The sequence below is a fragment of the Pezoporus occidentalis genome, unplaced genomic scaffold, assembly GCF_034315485.1.
Source record: "Pezoporus occidentalis ecotype Australia unplaced genomic scaffold, CSIRO_AGI_Poc_V1 ctg10, whole genome shotgun sequence".
NCBI classification, from domain to species: domain Eukaryota; kingdom Metazoa; phylum Chordata; class Aves; order Psittaciformes; family Psittacidae; genus Pezoporus; species Pezoporus occidentalis.
Window position 1 is genome coordinate 3,962,501 of NW_026912779.1, and position 22,707 is coordinate 3,985,207.

Genomic DNA, 22,707 nt, shown 5'->3' on the forward strand with positions numbered 1-22,707 from the left:
TTACACTCGGTAAAATATTATTGCCAGTCTTATTTTTATTCTTTATATGGTACACACGAGGTCTTAAAAGTTTATAATTTGATTGTCAGCTTTGACAACCAAGTGGCTCCGGATTTATTTGCTTTTGGTGCCAGAATCAATAAAAGATATTATTAAAAGTAAATATCTTCATCAAACGGATTTCCTTACTTGTGTATTTAATGGCATTGAAGGGCCTCTGCGCGTTTCACATTCTATTTAATCATCAATGGGGAGGGGAAGATAAAAGTTTGGGGCGGGGGGGGGGGGGGGAAGGTCCTATATCTTGTTTTAAGCTCTCTCCAGGAGCGAAGAGGGATTTTAGACTGGTACGATCAGTTCTGCTTTAAAAAATAATAATTATTATTATTATAATAATAAAAGGCGGGGGGAGAATGATGATTAACTAGGACTGAGCGGGCCATTTCTTTCTCTTCCTTAAAGTTTTCTCTTTCCTCTTCGTTCTTAAGTAGCCGGCGTTGTAAGAGCCACGAGACGGGGCTCACACGCTCGGTGGGAGACGAGCTACGCGTGGAGGACGAGCAGAGAGGAGCCATCGGCATCGGCCGCGACAGATCCAAGGCACTCACATTATTTGTATGTGTGTGTGTGTGTATTATGTGTGTTTTAAAACCAAACGCTAACAGAAATCTACCTCTTTCTGACTGGTGGCAGTCGGTTACTTTCCAATTCAAGGCCTTTTTCCTTTTGTCTAATGGGTACACTCCAATCGGTGGGCTTATTCCTTTTTTAAGACAGCAAATCTAGCTAACGCAACGCTTCTTCGGTGCTATCGCTCCTGTCCGTAGAGGGTTACCCAAAGCGTGTTTTCCTTCGCACGTCACAAAACAAAACTGTACATGATATGTATTACAGGATGTATGCAGCATGGTCGGTTTTGTTTGCTCTTGGGTTTGGTTTTGTTTTGCTTTTTTTTTTTCCTTTTTTCCTCTTTTTTTTTTTTCTCTTTCTTTCTTTCTTTCTTTTCCCGAACGGAACTGGAAACAGCGACGTGTTTGCTCAGCAACTAATCAGGGACAATTTAAAAACAGCCATAACATACCATACATGCTGTCTAATCCAAAAAAAATGAAAAGAAGAAGAAGAAAAAAGAAGAAACAAACCAAAACCAAAAAAAAAAAAACCCAAAACAAACCAAACCAAAAATAAGAAAATAAAAACAACCCCAACATACACAACATGTAAATTATTGCACAAGAGAAAGGCTCAAAGTTTGCGTCAAATGCAATAGTATTGCCCCGATACAGATCATGCATTCAAACGGTGAGAACAAAAAGAAAATAAACAGGGTGTGCTGGTGACAAGCACTTTCCAAATATCCTTAGCTTTCCATGATTTCCATCACAAGGGACTAGAAAAACCTCTACGGGGATGTGGGGAAGGGATGGGGGTGAATGGGGGGGGGGGTAACGAATATACCTCTATTCAGTTTTTATCTCGTTATTCAAGACTCGATCACTGTGCCATTTTTTCATGTGTTTCTCCAGGGTACTGTACACGCTAAAAGGCATCTTACAAATCTCGCATTTGTAAACGTCCTTTCCCACCTGCCCGTGTGTTTTCATGTGCCGGGTGAGCTTGCTACTCTGGGCGCAGGCGTAGTTGCAAAGCTCACACTTATACGGCCTCTCGCCCGTGTGGCTCCGTCTGTGGACGGTGAGATTACTACAGTTCTTGAAGACCTTCCCACAGTACTCACAAGTGTCGCTGCGTCTGCCCTCTTTTGAGCTGGGCCTCCCAGGGCCCGGGCCACTAATATGGGGGGTGCTCCCTCCGCTTCCCGTGCCGCTGCGGCCTGAGATCCCTCCGTCCAGCTCGCCCGGCGGCGTGGAGAAGCGCAGGCTGCCGTTCTCCGAGGAATGCTCGGAGGAGGAGGCGAAGGGCGATTGTCGGGAGTCGCCGAAGCTGAGGAAGGGGTCTTTCAGCTGCCGGGATGCAGCGTAGCCTGCCAGCCATTGGGAATAAACGTTCTCGGTGTTGGGCATGGCAGCGGCCGGCAGGTCGAACTCCTTCTCCAGCTTGATGCGTTTGGAGAAGGGGCTCAAGGAGCTGGGGCTACCCAGCAGCAGCTTTTTGGACAAGCCTCCCGAGGCGGATTCCCCCGGGGAGCAGCCCCGGCCGTTCACTGCCCCTTCGTCGATGCGGTCGGACTCGCCGGCCACCGAGTCTTCGTCGCAAGTGTCCCTGTGCACCTCGGGCTCGGGGAGGTGGCCCCGCTTGTGTTTCTCCCCCAGGACCTGGTGGAAGGCCTCGCTGAAGTGTTGCATGGAGCTCAAGACCATGCCCTGCATGACGTCCGGCATCGACCGACCCTCCTCGCCGGCCCGAGAGTTGTTCTCGTGGTGGCGGGCTGCCTCCAAGCTCATCCCAAAGCCGTAGTCCGGCCGGTCGCTCTCGTTCAAGTCCTCCTCCTCTTCCTCCTCTTCCTCCTCCTCCTCCTCCTCCTCTTCCTCCTCTTCCTCATCCCCATTCTCAGGGATCATGTTGGGGTCGTTCTCGCTCTTGAACTTGGCCACCACAGACTTGAGGGCGCTGCTGGCGCTGCCGACCAGGTCGCTGGTGCCCGGCTCAGGGGAGCTGGCAGTGGAGAGCCCATCGTCCGACTTCACCGTCATAGGGGATGACTTGTGCATGTGGGTCTTCATGTGGCGCTTCAGCTTGCTGGCCTGCGTGCAGGCATGGTCGCAGAGGTTGCACTTGTAGGGCTTCTCCCCAGTGTGGCTCCGGCGGTGGACCACCAGGTTGCTCTGAAACTTGAAGGTCTTCCCGCAGAACTCGCAGGACTTGGACTTCATGGGCGGCTGGGAAGGAGGAGGAGCAGACTGCAGAGGAGGAAGGGGCGGTGTGGCCAGGAACGGGGGCTTGCTGCCGGGCTGGAAGGGCTGCAGCAACCTTTGCATAGGGCTGGGCCGGCTCGGGGACAAGGGTGGGCTGGAGGTGTTGCCGGCCAGCTCCCGCAGCCTCCGGGAGAAATCCATAGCGGGGGGCTCCATCGCCATGGGGTTCAGTCGCAGCACCCTGTCAAAGGCACTAGGGTGATGGGTGGCCAGAGCCATTTCTTCCGCACCCAGGCGCTCAATGCGATGCGGATCCAAATGGTGCCTCGGGGGAGGGCTAAAGAGGGGCGGTGTGGGTGGGAAGCGCCCTTCTCCCAGCCCCGACGCCTCCCTCGAGACCGAGCCGGGTATTCTGAGCAGGTTAAAAGGGTTATTGTCTGCAATGTGAATCCCGTGGAGAGGTGGCTGGGAAGGGCACTCTGCACCTAGTCCTGTTGGGATACCAACCCGTGGCGTCAGGGGGCTGCCGTGCTCGCTTTCTAGGTAGATCCGTAAGCCGTGCGTGTTCTGTGCGTGCTGCAAGAGGAACCAGGCGCTGTTGAAAGGCTGTTTACAAGTCGTACACGTGTAGCTGCTGGGCTCGTCTTTACCTGCAAAATAACACAACAAGCAGCGTCAATCTTCGGCCATGCACCGGCAGATGAGAGCTGTCTCCCTGCCTAAGCTGCTCTCCTTTGGGATGCTCACCTGGGAGCTGGGGAAGGGACATCCCAGCTTAGGCACAGGAAGGGGATAGGGGGACATGAGGGGTGTGATGGGGAGGGACAAGACCCACCCCACCCCTTCCCACTGTCCCCAGCCCTGGGTTCGGAACTGAACCCCAGAGGGTAACTCCAGCAAAACAAGATATAAATAATATGAGATGGTAAAGTCAATGGATGCCAGAGGCTGCTAATATTTAAACTGAACTAAGATTATTTATCTGTATAAATATAAAATATAAATATAAATTTATATCTGTATAAATATAGATCTTCTAAAAAGCACTCCAGAAAACCACGCACATCAGTTCAAAGCAGCAACGCAAAGGATCCCAACTGCTGGCAAGCTGGGCATCACCGCATCAGCCTCTTGCTTATGAGACTAATGATAAGTACAAAAATGGACAGTATCTCCTGCTTTTCAGCACAGATTCAACTCCGGGGCCAATAAAGAGAAAAAAGGGGAAAAAGTTAAATAAAAACATAGCATGGGATGGGGAAAGGGGAAGGCAGAGAGAGCAGCAGCTCTGCCAGGGAAAGAGCTGGAGGGTGTCCAGGCGGCCTGGCCACGCGCCCTGCCGGAGCCACATTATTTCTCTCGCACTGAAAAGAAGCTGAGGATGGTAAATGCCACTTTGGCAAGTAGCGAGCTAACTCTATTTCATGATAATTTATTTTTGGAGATAACATGGACATTATAAAAGAGCAACCAACTAATAAATAACTAAACAAAAAGCCGGCTAATAATGACAGCAGAAAGCAGCCCCTTCTAATATATGGCAAAACAAGGGGGGTGAGTAAGTTTTTGAGGGCTGCCCACAAGGAAGGGGTCGTGTGAGATATGGCAAAGGTGAGAGTGCTTTTATCGATGACTGTGATTTGGTAAATAATTCACTTCCACCCCCCTATGGATGTTTTGCTAAATGCTGGTAAACTGGAGCTATGAGGATAGAAATTCGTTCCCAGCCCTGTTCAGCAGTTCATGTAGAGCTGCTCTTCAGTGATATTTGGAAAAATAAACATGATCTTGAGGTTTGTTGAGGAATAAACCAGAAGACCTCAAAGAGCATCAGTGCTTGGGGTGATAACTGCCTGCACCACATACTCCTGCCCTGATCCAGCAGTTACATTACGTGTATCTGGCTCCACAGGCACCACTCCTGGGTAAACCTCTTTACGTGCTGGCACTAAGAGCTGCTACTGTTAGGTTTTCCCTATTTGCCTAATATGAAGGAAAGGAAAAGAAAAAGCCAAATGTGAAGATCTGGAAAGAAAACATTGCTTTATCTGCGCTCATCTTGTTTCCCATCTCACTTGGGAGGAGAGGAAGAAAAGCTTCCTATGGGCATTTTCATTCTCTAGCGAGCTGAGCAATGATGTGGGGATACAAGAGGCCCCATCACAGCTTTCCTCCCTGCCTCCCAGCCCTGTGGTTACTCTACGTCTGGCCTGAGAAGCTGAATCAGGCGAGTAAAAAGAGACTAAATCATCTACAGCAGGCATTTAACACTTTAATCACTTGAAAAGCCCTTGGAATAATATTTAGCGTTTCATCCTGAAAGCAGCGTCGGAATAAAATGCACTGCGGTGTTTAGCATGTGCCAGGCGCATGAGTGCAGATAAATACTTAAATCTGCTGAAATGAGAGGGAAATTCAATTGGACTTTCACACTCCTATGCTCATTTGTGAGCTCGGGGAAAAAAAAAGAATCTTCAATGGGGAAATTTCATCTTGCTTCACCATAATGAAGTGGAAGTTTTTAACACCACGGTGGGAGCTAACAATGTAACGCTGCCTCGCCTCTCTACCTTATAGATCAGGTCAGAGAAAATAGCATTTTATCTTCTAATGAGGATACAACATCAAGCGTTCGCTACCACATTTTAGTATTCCCATCAACTAGATATTCTAGATCATAAGGGCAGCTCGTGTAATCATAATGTCAATGAGAAGGGCTGTTACGACTGAGACTAAAGATTACATGGAAAAAGCTGCTTTGAAACTGGTAATTATTACCAGTCCACTAATAGCAAATGATGCATTACAGTTTCACCGTATAATCTGTATTTCACTCAGCTCCTGCCAGTACGGCCTTATTATATTACAGCACTCACAAATTCTAAATTCCTAAACTACAGTCATCAATAAATGTGTTACTCGCCATAATTTGCGAAATTACTTTGTTCATAACATCTTCGACTGTTACAAAGACTGGAATTGATTTCCTGCATGGCAAAATTAGGGCTACATTGATTTAGTGGAGTGTAAAATGTAATATTATTCTTCATGTGCTTGCCTGAAAAACAAGTTTTCAATTCACCATCCGCGTTTGGTAATCAAGAGAATAATTTAAATTCAAAATCATGTTTATGTACAAAACTTCCCCTATAAACAACCCAACATCTCCAAGGGAGCAACGTGAAACCAGGCAATAAAATCAAAGCAGCGAAACAGTTAAAATCCAGCAGCCATTTGCCTCCACCTCCTGCTTTGAAGAGACACGATTTCTAATTTGTCTATTAGTGCTTGATTAATTATGAAGGCTATTGACTGACCATATCACCACCTAGAGATACGTTCCAGTCTGATGCAGCCTTGCCAAACTGCAAGAATTATGGCACTAATCCATGCGTTGCCCGCCAGCAATGAGACAGGTCCTTAGGCCGCTGCAGCAACCCCTGGTTTTGGAAGGGAACTCGCCTTTTCCTTCCTCCCATCCCACCAATATGGTTTATGGTGCAGCATTTGGGTCCCCCCAGAAGCCAGGCAGGATCATAGGACCCGAAGGCTGTGGGTGCACTGATGTCTCCAAGCTATGGGTCTTTACATCCACATGCATTTCCCAGCTAAAGCGTCTGTGCAAGACCACAAGCACAACAGGGAGATGCAGTAGGTGGTGCTGGCCAAGGACAGAGCTGGAGAAGGTCCCATGGGCCTCTGTACCGCATTGTCCACTGGGGCAACGTGATGGGATGTGTTATCCAAAGCAACACTGTGATGCCATAGGGACTTTCAGCTGATTTCCAAGAGGACAGCAGGAATGCTGAACCAGCCCTCCTTGGCCACCAGCAGTGGGGCTGGAGCTCACATCCTCAACTGCTTTGCATCAAGGAATTTAAGGTCAAAAGGGATCACCAGCTCTCATTCTCTAACTTTTCTGCAATACAAGTTTCTCCGTTGTCTTAAGCCATGGCCAACGAGATATCTTTGGGTAAAGCATGACCTCCTCCAGCTGGCAAATTGTCTTTAGGGCCATGCATGAAATTCCAGTGAAAACCATTCAAACCAGCTCAGAAGACAAGGACAGGATCCACTGCTTGTCCTACAGTTCACCCTCACAGCTAACCACACTCAAGACAGGTACCTGGGTACCTGAATTCCTCTGGCTCCAACCTCTACCCATTCTCCTTTTCTACTGAGGGCTTTTTTTGGGGGTTTATACACTGAAAAGCCCTCTGGTACACAATGTGGCCTTCCCTCTGCACACCAAGAATATTTGTGCACCCAGAAATCAAGGCACGCTTCTATATACAGTCATTTTTACAACCCCAAGCCACCCCTCCGTCCTCCTTCACTACTCAAGCCTTTCTCACCCCAGCATCATGCTGGGAAGGGGTTGGTTTTCCTTGAAGCCTCCATCACCTCCATCAGAGCTGCTGCCTTCTGGGGCACCGCGCCTCAGCTCTGTAAGCACGGCCCCAATTCCATTCTTCTGTCCAAGGACCAGAGCAGGCTGTACCCAACCATGCTCTTAACCATCTCTGAATCACCCACCCTAGCGATACCGCCCAGTGCTCGGTCTTCCTACACACAATGTCACACAGCGCCGCGTCCAACGCCTTGCACAGTCTATTTCATCTACATTTATCAACCAAAGTTGTCATCTGGAAGAATGAAATCAGGTTTATTTGACAAGATCTATATTCCATAAATCTAAGTTGAGTGGCATGAATTATATTTCTATCCTTTAATTCTTTATCAATTCCATCTTATATAGGCTCTTCAATTATTCTTCCCAGTAGAGATAAGCAAAGTGTTGCCAACTCTCCCCCGCTTACCCCGATGAGCTCTTGACAGCATTTTCCCAGTCCATAAGCTTTACTAAAAACCAGCATTCACATACCAATTCTTCAGGGATTTCTGGGTGCAAGTTGACAGGGCTTTTTCATTTAAAAATATTTATTTCCATTGCACCTTGTATAACATCATCCTTGGCAACTCATCACAGAATCAGCTGGGTCGGAAAAGAACTTTAAGATCATCATAAGCTAGAAAAAGCTTCATCGGCCACCTATGATACAAAAACATAACACTGCTGCTTTCCAAGTCTACAGCAGAAATACTCATTGCAAACTTCTACCTTATTGCTTCTTCCATGTGCCACTTCAAGGGTTTCTCTTTCCTTCAGGACCCTGAGAAGCTCTTCTCTTCTCCCCATCAGTGCTGGGTAAGAGTTTTCCTTGTCCTCTCCTGGCCAGTTCTCTACCCACGATGATTTCTCACTGCCATTGATTGCTATCTCTTTCCCATTTTTTAATTGTCATCTATTGATTTTTTTAATATCTAATTGCTGTTCTCATCTCACCACTGGAGCGGGTGAAGTAGGTTTTGGATTTGGGCCAGAGTTGCCCTCTCCTTCCTGGACAGCTCATCATCTCTTTACAAATAGCTTCCAATTACCATTCACATTTTTGTGTCTACATTTTTCCTCCCAGTCAATTTTACTGCTCATTTGCTTCATATTTGGGAAATTACCCCTATAGGAGAATTACACGGGGATACCATGTACCAAATACAAACATGGGGCCAATATGAAACCTGACCAGTCTCATGCAGTGAAGCCTCACCCACCATTACGTATTTATTCCTTTCCTACACCCCAGCCAGCAAAGGACTAATGACAGGGCACAGTATTTCACCATAACACAAATGTTTAGTGTCTCTGAAGTCATCGGCTCCTGCCTAAAAAATATAAGCAGCAGAAGAGCTCTTATGCCCCCAAAAGAAGTGATTTAACCAGTGACACACAAGTGACAGATTTAGCTTTTGATCTGAAAAATGTTAACAAATGAGTGGGACGGATATTGGCATTTGAGTCCCTTTAAGGGCAGTTGGCACAATTAGTCAGTAAAATACAAAGAGATGGCTGCTCTCAGCATTAAGGGGCTTTTCTGATATTTAAATAAACCCTGGCTCTTCTTTACTGTGCTCACAGATACACCCAGCACGCTAAAAGTCCGAGTCGATGCAAGCCAACATCTCCAGGCACAATATAGCTGGCTTTGAGCAAGACCCACAGCCGTGTCCACAGCCACCAGCAGCAAAGCCAGACAAGATGCTGGGGAGGAGACCAGCTGGGAGGAGAAGCTGTCAGCTAGATGCCACTGCTGGGAGGGGGAAAGTGAAAGAATCACAAAAGGATTTCTGGAGCTAGGCATGCAAGTTCAGGCACTGCCAAGTGAGTAATGGAATAATCTGCATGCGGGTGCCAATGTGCTTTGGAAGAGCTTCCTTCGTTTCTCAAAAGTCAGGGCTGGATACAGGAAAGCTGCTCACTGGACACACCAGCACTTGACAGAAGAACAATGCTCGAAACACCACATGCAGCATCCTCTCAGTGCCCCTGTCCGAAACAGGCAGCAAGATGTTGTTTGAGAAGGACCACCAGCTTATAGAGCAAGATGTTAATGTAACGAGTATTGTAGCACAGGGCATCGTACGGGCTGCATACAAACACACACTATTAGAGACACCCCAGTTTTCCCAGTGTTTTCCCAAACAAAACAGCGGCGTAAACACTGGCTGCCTCCATGCCAATGGAATTTCCAAGGATTTTATTCACAGCTGCAGATTTACTCCCTCAGAGAAATCCCTGTGCCAGAGAAATCTCCAAGCAGACCAGGATGTGGCCCTCACTGCCCTAATGGTCCAGCCCTTGTTCTCAGCAGCATCCCTCCACAAGCCAGCACCACCAGCCTTGGTGGCTTAGCTCCTGCTTTCTCCACCTTCCCAAAAATCCCAAATGTGTAAGCAAAGCCAAGGTGTCTTTACTGGGCTACCTGCACCTACAGGGAACATTCACACCTTCTGCTATCAAACACCAAAGAACAGAAGTTAAGAGAGACTCAAACAGCAACCTGCAGTAAGCATCCCCCCCTCTCTTCTGCTCATCACCAAACAATTATCAGAAGAACACCCTGAGCCAAATGCAGGAACTTCTTTACTCAGCTTTAATATCAACTGCTTGATTTTTGGACTGATAAATTTGGAGTTGATATGATATCTAAGGGGGGGGCAAGAAAAAAAATGTAGTTAATTGTTACCACTTGTACTTGATTCAGTTCTTCTCCATCTGGCTTGTCAAATCTCTCTCTTTTTTCCCTTCCTCTCTCTTTTGGAAATCTGTACTGTTTGAAATTCCTCTCAACTGAAAACTAGAGAACTGAAACAGTTGGGACACAGGAAGCATCACAAGGCCAGGAGATAAGTGGGTCCCCTCCATGCCTGCAGCAGCCCACTTCTCCCTTGGTAAGAAATAGCTGCTTTGTCGTGACTCACCTTTTCCTGGTAGTCGGCAGCATCAGTTTAGACAGGAAACTGTAACTGTCCAAACATATTTTCTCCTTCTTGCACTAATTCTTCCTCCTGATTCTCCAGATTGCAAAAGGCACGTACGTTGTTAACCTGGTCCATCATTAACCGTTTGTAAGTAGCTGTTAGCATCAGCACTGTCACTGCTGTTGTCATAATTATTACAATACTAATAAATGACAGCAGTAGCTGCATTTCCGTACAACAGGGTACTTTCCCTCTAATCTTTTCTCTTTATCATTAGATGAATCAGATTCAGAAACACTGAAAAAGGAAAATGTCCCCAGAACTCTCTAGGAAGTGACGCAGCATTGCTTGTGAAACGAGAAGCACCATTGATGTTGTGCATCTGAAAAACGAAATGCAAATCAAGTCCTTGCTGTTTATGAACAGGCCTAATGGTGGGTCCTGGGACTGGCTTAGCTGTGAAAATGTCTAAAACCTAGATGTTTTGCCTTGTGGGACCCTCAGCACCCCATTCACCACCTTTACAAGCCTTTCCTTATCTATTTTTACCAATAAGACTCACTGATATCCCTGAAAACAATTATTCTTCCAGCAAATTCAACCCCCCCCCCCGAAATAATATTAATAAAACTGGCATAATATTTCCTAAACCAAGTACCAATATTGCTGTTTTTCATTACACCTCCCTTTAAAAGCCCCTCGTTTAAAGAAGAACCAGGCCAAAATGCCACCACGGACCAAACTTCAATGAGAAACCCAAGCAACAGCAATAACAAAAACAACAGCACAGCTGGCACTGCATTGCCATTCAGATTTAGACTGGAATTAGGAACTCCAGGAATTCACCTTTTTCTCTCCCAAAACCAAATTTTTATTGATTTCAGCAACCCAACCTAGTGCAAGGTGCCCCTGCCCGTGGCAGGGGGTTGGAACTGGATGAGCATTAAGGTCCCTTCCAACCCAAACAAGTCTAATGATTCTACACAACAGCAGGATTTTGGGACTGAGGAAGGAGTGAGTGGGAAAAGATGGAAACAGGGAGGCCAGCTCCTTCCTGCAGAAGAGTAACATGGAGCATCCCTTGGTGTGGGGTGCAGTCAGGAGCAGGAAAGGCTCCATCCACAGCCCAAAGGCCGGGCTCCCCTGGAGCACATCTGGCCCTTGCAGAAGTCTTCATCCATGACCAGTCTGGTTGATAACCTCACCATATTTTGTGTATTTACCCATTCAGAACCAACCCCATCTCACCCAATTCCCCCCACCAAAAGAATACCTCATTACGCAGAGCAACAAACTGGATGGTTTGCTGGACCTCGGCACGGAGATGCAGGATGCTGGGGTCCTGCTGGAGCACCCCAACACTGCCAGGAGTACGAGCCCGACCTCAACGTCTGTCACCCTTTTGGAAGGCGATTATGATTTGGCCACCAAGAAAACTTGCTTTGAGCTCCAACTTGGCAAGTGAGGGATGAGGCTGCGACTGATTCTGTGCTTTTTTAAAACTTCAGGGGGGTGGAAATCTGTCGTGTCTTGATTAGTGAGGAACAGAAGAAAACTACAGTCGGAAAACAACACTGTGACTGGAATTCAGCTTGGAAGGGAAGAAACCCCTCAAGCAAAGAAGACCTGATCACACTCATGTATGCTATACCCTAATGCCCAGGGATGGCAAATAGAGGTGATGCAGACTGCAGCATCACATGGGTGGTAGCTCAGTAACTTCCAACACTGGCAGCGGGACCTAAAGGGTGAAATACATGTTGTTGTCAGCCTCACAGGAGGAACTCCTCACTGATACCATCTCGTTCCTCTAAAAATATCATTAGCGAAGTAGCCAACATCCCAGACACGCAGTGATGAATGTAAATGAATGGACTCCAACAGGAGTGACATTGCTGGGATGAGACCTCCTAAATCACCTCCTCTGGACCTACCTGGGTGTCCCCTGCTGGAAGGTTCACCTGGACTGCAACCCACCAAGGACCAAACCTCATCTAAGCCCTGCTCCAAATAAAGCATCAAAGCCCTTTCAAGCCTAACTTAACTACCCAGCAAACCACAGTCCATAATAGTCCAAATGCTCCAACAGTCCATAATCACACATTCACCTAGTGGTTGCTGGGGACAATCAAGACAAGAATTCACTTTTTAAATGCAATGTTGTAATTATACAGCTACAAAGAGCTTTCAAATTACCTTATTCACCCTCATACACCTATGTGAGGAATTGTTTCCTTTCCTACTGTGTTATTCCTGGCCCGCAGCACCTTAAGAAAAGGCAGGGTGCACTTCAAAAACCTTCTTGCAACGGAAGAAAGGAGATGCCCTAATGACATCTCAGGCCATCCCTGCTGGCGTGGGGTGTGATGTGACACAAGACCCCAGAGCCCTCCATGGGATTTGTATCTGGTTTGCATCCCAGCTCCGGCATTGCTCAGCCTCAAAGCCAGAGTGTGTGTTGTGGACACTGCTCTGCGATGCACAGGCATATCCCTACATACAGAGACTCTCAGATGCAAAGCCAGGATGCTCCTTTCCTGGGAAGAGCCACTACTGTTTGGAGACGTGATTAGTGCTGTGGGACCTCTCTGGAGGATGTGGCAGCTCTACCGCATGGGGCTTGCCTGGAGAGACTGAAGCAACACTGGCATTTTGAGAGGGCTGTGAGCCTTCTCCTAGCGAGAAATCAGGGGCTGGCACCTTCCCACCACGGCTCACCAGCAGGCACGAGGCAGCCCTGGCACCGCTGGGCCATCAAGTCTCCTCATCACCTATGGCTTTATTTTGCTGCTTTTTGCACATTAGCATCCCTATTTGATGTGCCTGGCTCTGTAAAGCACATACATTCAAATCATGGCCTTGCAGAGATGTGGTGGTCCCTGACAGTCCGTCCTTGGCCCTGCTCAACTGCCAGGTCCCTTCTCCATCCCACAGCACCCCTTCTCCCACCAGTGCCTTGGGCAGGGTGCCAGTGAAACCAAAACCCTCCAGCTCTCAGGCAAGCGATGGGCTTGGGAACACACACAGAGGGACTCTCCTTAAAAGCCTTATTCCACCTTTGCCTTCCCCAGATGGATCCTCTCCACTCTCCTCTTTCCCAGCCTTCCCCTTTGGCCTGCTTTCCTCTCCCTTTCAAATTAATGGTATTTAGCCAGCAGCAAACCATCCTGACAAAGTGGGTCAGGGGACCCATAGGTCCCCCCAAATGACACCTCTATTTGCAAATCATCTGCCATGAAGGCAAAGGTTTATTCTGTCCCTGAGCAAGTTCAATGTCACCATGGAGTTGCAAGCACAGCAAGTGCTGAACCAGATCCTACAAGGTTTCGTTTCATAACTTGCACAAGCAAGTATTAGTCGAATCAATAATATATATTTTTCCCCATCCCTGCTTTGCAAATGGGACCAAAAGGTATCATAAAGTTGTCCAGTCTCCTCTGGATTATTCTGTCTCCTCTCCATCGCTGAGATATCCTTGAAGTTGAAAATGATATAATACTCTGAATATCTGGAGTTTGGAGGTTGTTAAGACTTGCAAGAATTGCTACAGCTTTATTGCATTCCCGGGGCACAGAGAGTATTTACCATACATACATCAAGTCAAGCAATGCAAAAAGGGCACATGAAAACTTGGCGCTTTGAGCTCAGGAGTTTAAATTCCCAGAAAGGCAGAGAAAAAGTGGATTTTCTTATTTATAGATTTGCAGATGAAATCCAACAAAACCAGCACTCCCCCCCACCCTCAAAAAAAAACAACCCTCCTTTATGTCAGTAAGGCTGATTCAATTTCCAGGCTTGCAAGGTCTCCTCTCGCCCGAGTATTACCCGACCCCAATAACACGCACTGTTCCAAGGTTAAGATCTGCTTCCTTACAATAATGCAGAAAGCTGTTGTTTCAGTTGCCGCTGCAGAATTCAGCTTTGAAGGACAGGTTAGTACCACACTACATTTAACTGGATTCAGTTCATCTGATTATACAGTGCCTTGCTTTCTGGAATATGTAATCATCTCTTTCTGATGACATTTTAAATATCCAACTAGACAAATAATTGCGGCAATAATTGATAGCTGAGTCAAGCTGGAAGATTATTGATTGGCACAGGACCCGCTGAAACAAATGTTCATCTTTCAAACATTACAGTGAGGATGCTTAAATCTAACTTTCGCTGATAAATGATAAAAATCTGATTTACTGATAAAACCCCAGGAATAGAATATGCACTTCAGGATTTGATTACCTTGTGGAATTTTTCCGGAGAAAAAATTAGGCGGTGGGATTTATATTCTATTTCACGTGAATAATTGCCCAAGATATGGGTAAGCCATTGAACATAAACACACACGGAGAAGTCTGAAAGAGTTGCTGATTAACTCCCTACCTTCCTGAACGGAATTCATCAGTTCCTAAGCACTGCTTAGGTGGGAGTTTATCCTGCTGCCTTCCCAAGGATGCCTTGCGTGGGTCTCATTACGGGAAAGATTCCCCCCGTGGTTTTCCCAGCAGCTCGAAGCCCTTGGTTTAAATGTGCATATTCTTACTCCGCTGTGAATGCAGCCAAAATGAGGGTTTGATCTCATTTACCCTGGTGTAAATGAGCCCGAATCTGCGGCACTGCATAAAATCAACAGGGGAGGAGGTCAAGATCAGGTGCATTTGCAAACTGCGTTCTCTATCTTAAAGGGAGGGGGTTGAAAGCTGAAACGAAACCACTTTTCAGCTCTTATTACGCTGTTTAAGCATGGGTTTCCTTCTAATTATGGAATTCCGGGCCCCGCAGCACTGCCTATCCACATCAGGGGCAGAGAAAAGGGGCATTTCTGAAACTTGCTGATTAGAAAGCAGAGCGAGCGGCTGCGGTAAGAGGACCGCGTGCAGGGGGAAGGCAAGCGATGATCTGCCTAGTTAGGGCAGAGGAGCCATCGCAAGGCAGAAGCCTGAAATTAAGGAAGAGCGCCAGAATATTTGAGCAGGGAACAAAGAGCATAAATCCCAGTGTAAGAGATGAAAAATGCACTGAAACGTTTTGAAACGGAGCCATTAGGAGCTGATTGAGTCTCAGAGCTCCTGTTAAAAAATCAGCCGCTTGTTAGATGCGGTGATCAGCTGAGCCCTGGCACTTGAGGCGTACGAGGGGGCTTGTCGAGCGGCTTCGCTCCGGCTTGGAGATCCTCAGTTAATTAGGAAGCCCTCAGATTCCCTGCAAATGCAAGTCGCCATCGACAGCTCCTGCTTTTGATGCTTTCCGGGTGACAGTAGCCAGACCGACCTTCCCGAGGCTGCCCGGACCGTGCCGGGGAATTCATCACTGCCACCAGTGCCGGCGGGAAGTTACGAGTGGCTCCTAGATGCTGTTTCCTCCTCCGAAACGAACCCTGATGAAATCTGCATTTGCTCAACGCTATAAATAGCTCCAACTTCGAGTTATTATTATTTTTTCCCCCTGCCGAGTGGATGTCGCAGCCAGACCAGGACTTTGGGGTGGGAATTCATCGGAGGCGGCGCCAGCAAAGGCTGCGAGAAGAGGAATGCTTCACAGAGGACAATCTGCTCGCATTGAACCCACATCCACAACACCAGGAGAGAAACCTCCCCTTGAGATGTTCATTTCCTCAATACCTACAGCAGGTAGTGGTGCCTGCAGGGGATGGAGCCCCTGTTTGGGTGACATCACTCCCCAAGCACTCATTACACCCATCCCATGGGGATGCCTTTCCCGAATTCACTGATGCTCTCCAAGTAGAAAACACTGATAATACATAACACAAGGCAAATATCAACATAAAGCAACCACTGAACAAAACGAGGCTTGTTTGGAAATGAGTGGAAGTTACAGCGACAACCCAAAGGCAAGTTGACAGACCCGCAGTCAAACAGGGAGTCAGCAGCAGACACCAGAAAATTAACTCTCAGGAACAGTCTAGCATTGGCAGGGAAATGAATGAGATGATCTAAGAGATATTTTCCACCTCTAATAGGATTTGATGATGATTTTGCATAGGCTTTTGTGCTTGCCTGGCTTTTGATAAAGGCATGGTGTCTCTTTTCAACCCACATGCAAGGGAGAGATTAATAAGTTGCAAACTCGGCCCACCTCGGCTATAAATGGTTCCTGTGCCTATAGGGGAAATAAAAAGCCAAGCTATGACTGAAAAAAAACCACAGTGAACTGAGTGCAGTTAATGCTTTTACACCCAAATCCTCAGTTATTAAAGGATTTAGAAAGCAGAGAAAAATTTTCCTCCAGCATCCAAAAAAAGCATCAATTTAGTAGCCAGATGGGGCAGCGATGCACAAACCGTGGCCAGTTTAGGAGCACTGGGTTGAGACCTGATACAAGGGGGAATGGGATGGCTCCAGCACATCTTGCTGGTCACTTCTGCCCTATGCAGGAGAAGGGGATAGAACCATTGGCAGCTGAGGACAGCACCCATTTGGGAAGACCTGGCCTGGAGACTTTTACCCGCTTATGACCTTGGCTCAGCAGAGGATAAAACCAGAGGAATGGCCTCGGAGGATGGATTAAGATAGCACTGGTGGTAAAGAATGAAATGGAAACAGTTTTAAGCCTACAAAACTGATTGTAGAGAATCCCATCTTTTAGCAAGATAAGCATTTCCTTACAGGAAAATGCAATTAAATGTTGTAACTGCCAGCGCTGAGATACCAGTAACAGATAGCGATAAAAAAACCCTAACCTCACCTGATTAGGTGAATAATCCGTGTGTCTATATGGTCATATCACAACACCCTTTCTGGGGACAAATGCCCCCTTACTCCATGGGCTGTTTCACTGTTATTTTTCAGCAGGAAGATTTAGGGATCCAGGCCCTTTAGCACCACTGGGACTAAAAACTCTGAGCCTTGCTGATGTCTGACCCTTGTGTTGGGACAAATGAAGGTGGTTGCCACTGTCCTGCTCTTCATCCATGAGTTTTCCTTTTCTGACTCTTCACCTCTTTGACAACACATTGGATAAGGGAGCTGGGACCTCCATCATCCATCTGCCTACACTAGCAAGGTCACCACACATGCTGCTGGACATCCTGATGCAGAGAAGGACATGGGGTACACTGTGACCTACCAGCAGCATCTCTGCATCCACACAGGACAACTCACTGAGGAGCCACATGCCAGTCCCTTGCTGCTGCTACTTGCACTGCAGCCAGGTCTGGTGGCCACCACGGGGGACCAGAGCCCCTTAAGAGCACAACACTGCACCCAGAGATAATGAACCAACAGTTCCTGCCCTTGGAGCTGGCAATTATCATCAGCGCTATTATAACCTGATGAGAGGGGCTGCCAGTTTAAACAGGCGACTGCTCCGACGCCAGCGCTTCCCACTCATCGGGCTTAAGAGTGTTAAATATTTCAGCAGGTAAACAGCAGAAGTCACAATCCCATTTGCTGCCACGTCTTGTAGTGCTTTTGGAAACCACGTTTGTGGCTGGAGGAAAAGAAACTGGCCTCACGTCATTTTTTTTAGCAAAAAATACAGTAAGAGAGCAATAATGTTAAGAACAATTAACACCCAAATGTTGCGCTTAATTGCATTTTAAGGTGTGCTTTGCAAATGGATGTTAATGCCATGAAGGCTGTATGGGCAGCGGATGCATTGCCTGTGGTCCCATAGGGGCGTTTTCCAGCTGCTTACCTCCGGGTCCTCAGTTTCTCAGGGATGGGAGCACTTTCCAACCAGCACCAGTGAGCACACAGCTCACACCTGCCTCCTCCAGCATCTCCTATACCCCACATCTGCACCCAACCACTGGTGCTCCCCCGGAAAGGGTGCTGGATGCCACAGTGATGGGCAGCAGCTCCATAAAGGATGTGAAAGTCCTTGAGTCATCACTACCTGAACACGCTATCAGAAAACACCCCATACATGGCAGGCTGGGAGGTGGCTGTGTATATGGCAGGTCTGAAATTGCCATCAGCTTCACCTCGATCCTCTCCCAATGTCCTTGGCCACCCAGTTAAGATCTGACAGCATTTGAAGATGACAGTGCTTGAGGTAATGGGACAATGCCGTAACAGGATTACAGGAAATGTGAAAGAAAGGACATCCGTACGTAATGTCATTTAGGTAATGTCATCTACGAACAGGTTTTGCTGCCATTTTTGCTGACAAAGAAGTCAGTCTCACTTTATACAATTCCTATTAAACTCTTTTATTGCCCTAAATAATTTACTTCTTCCTGAAAGAAAAGCCTTTTAGACGCATCGTCACAAATACTGGGCCCATCTTTCTCATTGGTCCGAGGTGGGGTATCCTGGGGAAGGGAAAGCAACAAAAACCAGCACAAGGCAGCAGGACCGAAGGGCTCCCCACCACCCTCCCAACCATGCTGCAGCACCCAGACTTCGTTAAGATCCTCCCAATTAATTTCCACCGGGCTATTTCCTCCCCGCGCCCTTTTCTCCATCAGTATTCCCTTTCAGTCCCACCGCAGCTGCCCCCGAAACAGCTTCCTCATTGTCCCCCCAACCAGAAGTGGTGTATGTGTGCCAAGCAACTGACCGCAAACAAAAGCTTGTTTGACCAACCCTTGTTCCGAAACAAAACCCCGGCTGGAGAAGGAAATCCCGCAAAGGAGGGGGGATGGATGCTGGGACAATTTGGAAGGCGAGCCCAGGCACGCTCGCCCCCGGGGACTCACATTCTTCATCAGACAATGGTGTCTGGCCTCCTCATTCACTGCCCAGCCTCCCACCCTCCCCAGAAGATCCCACCCCCCTAAAAGCTATGGTTATTATATAGTCTGATAAGCAGGAGGGATGCTGTTAAATCGAGCCCGCAATCATTTCGCACACTGCCCGCAGCAGCTCATGGGTAGAGGGTGGACAATAGAAGAAGCCTCTAAAGGACTTGGGGAACTGTTTGTGGAGCTAAACTTATTACTAGGAAATACAGCACAAGAAAGATAAGGAACTACTGAAGAGGGTCCAGGAGAGGCCACAAGGATGATCAGAGGTCTGAAGCATCTCTCTTTGAGGAGAGATTACAGGGGCTGGGCCTTCGTCTAGAGCAGACTGAGAGGGGATCTCATTGATACAGATCGGTATCTCAAAGATGGATGGCAGGAGGATGGGGCCAGGCTCTTCTCAGTGGTGCCCAGAGACAGGACAAGGAGCAATGGCCACAAACTAAAACACAAGAAGTTCCACCTCAACCATGAGGGTGGCAGAGCACTGAACAGCCTGCCCAGGGGGGGGGTGTGGAGAAATTCCAAACCCACCAAGGAACATTCCTGTGTAACCTGCACTAGGTGGCCCTGCCTTGGCAGGAGGTTCAACTAGATGATCTCCAGAGGTCCCTTCCAACCCTAATTGTTCTGTGCAATACTGGGATAAGTCAATTCCTTCTATGTTGGATGGTGAAAATTCATGCCCATTGGGGTGGCTGTAACTAGAGAAAAGGCAGCAACAGGTCCCACTGGCTACCTTTCCTTGGGGAATATTAACTCCTTCGGAGCAAAATGCCCCTTCCAAACTCCCCAGCCTTGCCTTAGGTGACTCCTTCCCCTGAGCCTAGCAATAAGCTGTCAGGGAAAAGCCAAGCCCTTGCCCCCTACACATCTGCCTGCCATTGGCATGTGAAGCTACCGATTAGAGGAACCACCCTCGCTGAGCAGGCAGCCCCCTCCCTCGATAAGTACGGTTGGAAACCACAGGAGTTGCACAGGCCATGACCATCTTATCCGTTAATGAACAGACGTGCGTGTCCGCGCCACGTTGAGCAACGTTGACATCTGCCTGTTTAGGCAATGCACTGGGCAGCAGCAGCTGGGGTTGTGGCCGGCGGGGTTTGCTGGAGGGTCTTTCATAGGGGTAGGATACCACTGCCTGCCTGTCTGTCTGCTCAAGCACATGTTATTGCTGGGAGATGCTTGTAATGCAATACAGGTACTTCAGAACTCCTTACCAAGTCATAATGCCTGGCCATTGAATGGCATGTCCCAGATCAATCATCACTGAGCTGTCCACAAGAGCACACCCCACCAGGTAGAGACATAGCAACCAGCCAAAGCAGCTCTAATCCTTCCCCCTGCACCCACTCTCTAATCACCATCTAAGAAAAGCTTTTGCTGTGATTAAAGGCAGTTTTCTAAAGCACGTTGACCATTTCAGTGCTGAGACCATGCATGGTGTTTAACAACTGCTGTATGTTTGCAAGTGTACGTATACACCTTTTATTTCTACCCACAGAAGTGCTTGGGCAGGTGCTGTAATAAGGTATAGGACAGGAGTACACAGGGACAAACGACAACACTGGGATGTGGATTTTGCACTGTTCATGGACTGCCACAGCCCCAGCCCCAGTGATGGGGCTAAATGCCAGTCCATTGCTTTTGGAGCAAGGGACTGTCTACAAGACACTGTCGACCTGCCTGTTTTGCTGCTGTCTGAGCTCTACAGAGATCCCACCACCACTGAGACTGAGCCCTGGAGGACACTGAAATGGGAGCCGAGGGGCAGAACCTGTCCCCTTGCAGCACCTCCCTGCTCACTTCAGTAGGACACATGAGTGATGAGGATCACACCAGTGCAGGCTGTAACCAGCTGCAGGGCTACACAGGCAGTGATGTGCATGTGCCTTCTGCTGTACATCCATGTTTTAAATCAGTTTTAAGCAGTTGTGCACCTACTTTCCCATCTTCTCTAAAGCTGAGCTTATAAAAACCCTCCAAACCAGTGTGACCCTACAGCCACCACTTCTGGCACTCAAGATGAGGATGTCCCATACCACTACACCCATCCAGAGAGGGACAGAACTACTGCTACTAGAGCAAATAGCAAAGGGGACAGAGGACCACTTCAAAACCTGCCCACTCCAGCTCTGCTGCCTGTGAGACACCAAACAAAATGCTTCTGGTCCATGGAGATACACTATACATTGAGCAATACACTGCACAGACTGTTTCTTCCTGGTTTTGTTGCATTAATAATGGCACCTTACACTTGCCCACAGCACTTACTGTTTCCTTCTGCCTCCTCTGAAGCTGGGATGCTGCAGTTGCAGAGCACATCCCTGCTGGAAGCTAAAAGAGAGGCTGCCAGGGAAACACATGCAGCCTTCCTGAGCCAAGCAGGCATTCTTAAGCACAACCCCACTGCTTTCAGAAAACAAGCCTCAATCATTCTTGCCCTGGAAAAGCCTCTCTGAGCACAGAGCTGCCCCACAGCAGCAGCAATAACTCTGCTCAGAGCGAGGGGAGCAACCCCATCCCATCACTGTATCCAGGCACAGCAGCAATCTGCATCTCACGGCCAAAAGAGATGATTTGACATAAGGTGTGCAGGTGAAAATTCAGGAATAGAGCTATTCCTGTTAGAACACAGTCAGAAAAACAGGGTTAATGCCTTTGTTATCTGGCTCACCACATTGCTGCGCCATGCGTGGTCCAGCCAGTGATACTGGCCAGTCAGGCGAGCAGGGATGCTACAGGAGCAGGGCCAACACAGCAGTCCCACCAATTACACCAGCCACCATGGAAAACCTGGCTTTATTGCTTTACCAGGAGCATCAGGAGGCAACTTCTCCCTCCCTGACTCACTCAATTCTTTTCAGTACTGCATACAGTTCTGGTGTCCCCAACACAGGAAGGACATGGAACTGCTGGAGCAAGTCCAGAGGAAGCCATGAAGACAGGCTGAGGCACTCATGACTCATTTATAAATCACACACCATGGTTTGGTTTGTTTGATTGGGGTTTTTTCACTTTAAATACCGTCAGGCAGAAATTCCACAGCAATTTGCTTTGTTTCTTTGATCGTGGGATTCCTTCTCTTTCCCTGGGGGAAAACATGCCCTAAAAACAAACAAGTGCTGCACTGGAAGTAAAGAGCCCACTCCTTTGAAACCTCTGGAGATACACTCACAGATGTTGGAAGACACACACTCAACCTTAAAAACCAGCAGCATTCTGAGCTGTGATGCTGAAGGACACCAGCAGCCCTGGATTCATAGAAACAATAGTGGTTTGGGTTGCAAAGGACCTTAAGATCATCCAGTTCCAACCCCCCTGCCATGGGCAGGGACACCTCACACTAAACCATGTCACTCAAGGCTCTGTCCAACCTGGCCTTGAACACTGCCAGGGATGGAGCATTCACAACCTCCCTGGGCAACCCATTCCAGTGCCTCACCACCCTTACAGTAAAGAACTTCTTCCTTATATCCAATCTAAACTTCCCCTGTTTAAGTTTTAACCTGTTACCCCTTGTCCTGTCACTACAGTCCCTAATGAAGAGTCCCTGCCCAGCATCCTTATAGACCCCTTTATTATCATCTGGAATAATCCCCTTGGCCTCATGGCAGCAAGTGGTGTGAGCCTTGCCTGTACAGATCTGACCTGAAGTGGGACTGAAGTCCCATTTTCAAGGATCCCATAATCCCATGGCTCCAAGAAAGCTTTAAGAACCACAAATGCAATGAGAATCACCATCATCATTCTATGATCAAAACACGCAGAGGGGCAATGCCAGGCTACCTACCTACAGGGGTATTTGGATTAACTGTGCAGAAAAGGCACAAGATGACTTTTCTTCTATGCCTAGTCCAAATCCAT

General features: G+C 47.8%; 1 protein-coding gene across 13 annotated transcripts in view; it reads right to left on the reverse strand.

Annotated features, from left to right (window-relative positions):
• Window positions 1–22,707, reverse strand: part of BCL11A (BCL11 transcription factor A) — a 153,333-nt gene that overhangs the window by 10,736 nt on the left and 119,890 nt on the right. For 7 of the 13 annotated variants that reach the window (XM_062609695.1, XM_062609686.1, XM_062609675.1 and 4 more), the window contains one exon: window positions 1–3,466. This exon is cut by the window's left edge and continues 2,249 nt beyond it. In XM_062609695.1, coding sequence (XP_062465679.1) covers window positions 1,461–3,466 — 2,006 coding nt within the window. In that variant the 3' untranslated portion in view covers window positions 1–1,460. The remainder of the gene's footprint in view (window positions 3,467–22,707) is intronic. The other 6 variants (XM_062609722.1, XM_062609713.1, XM_062609705.1 and 3 more) reach the window with 4 other exon arrangements.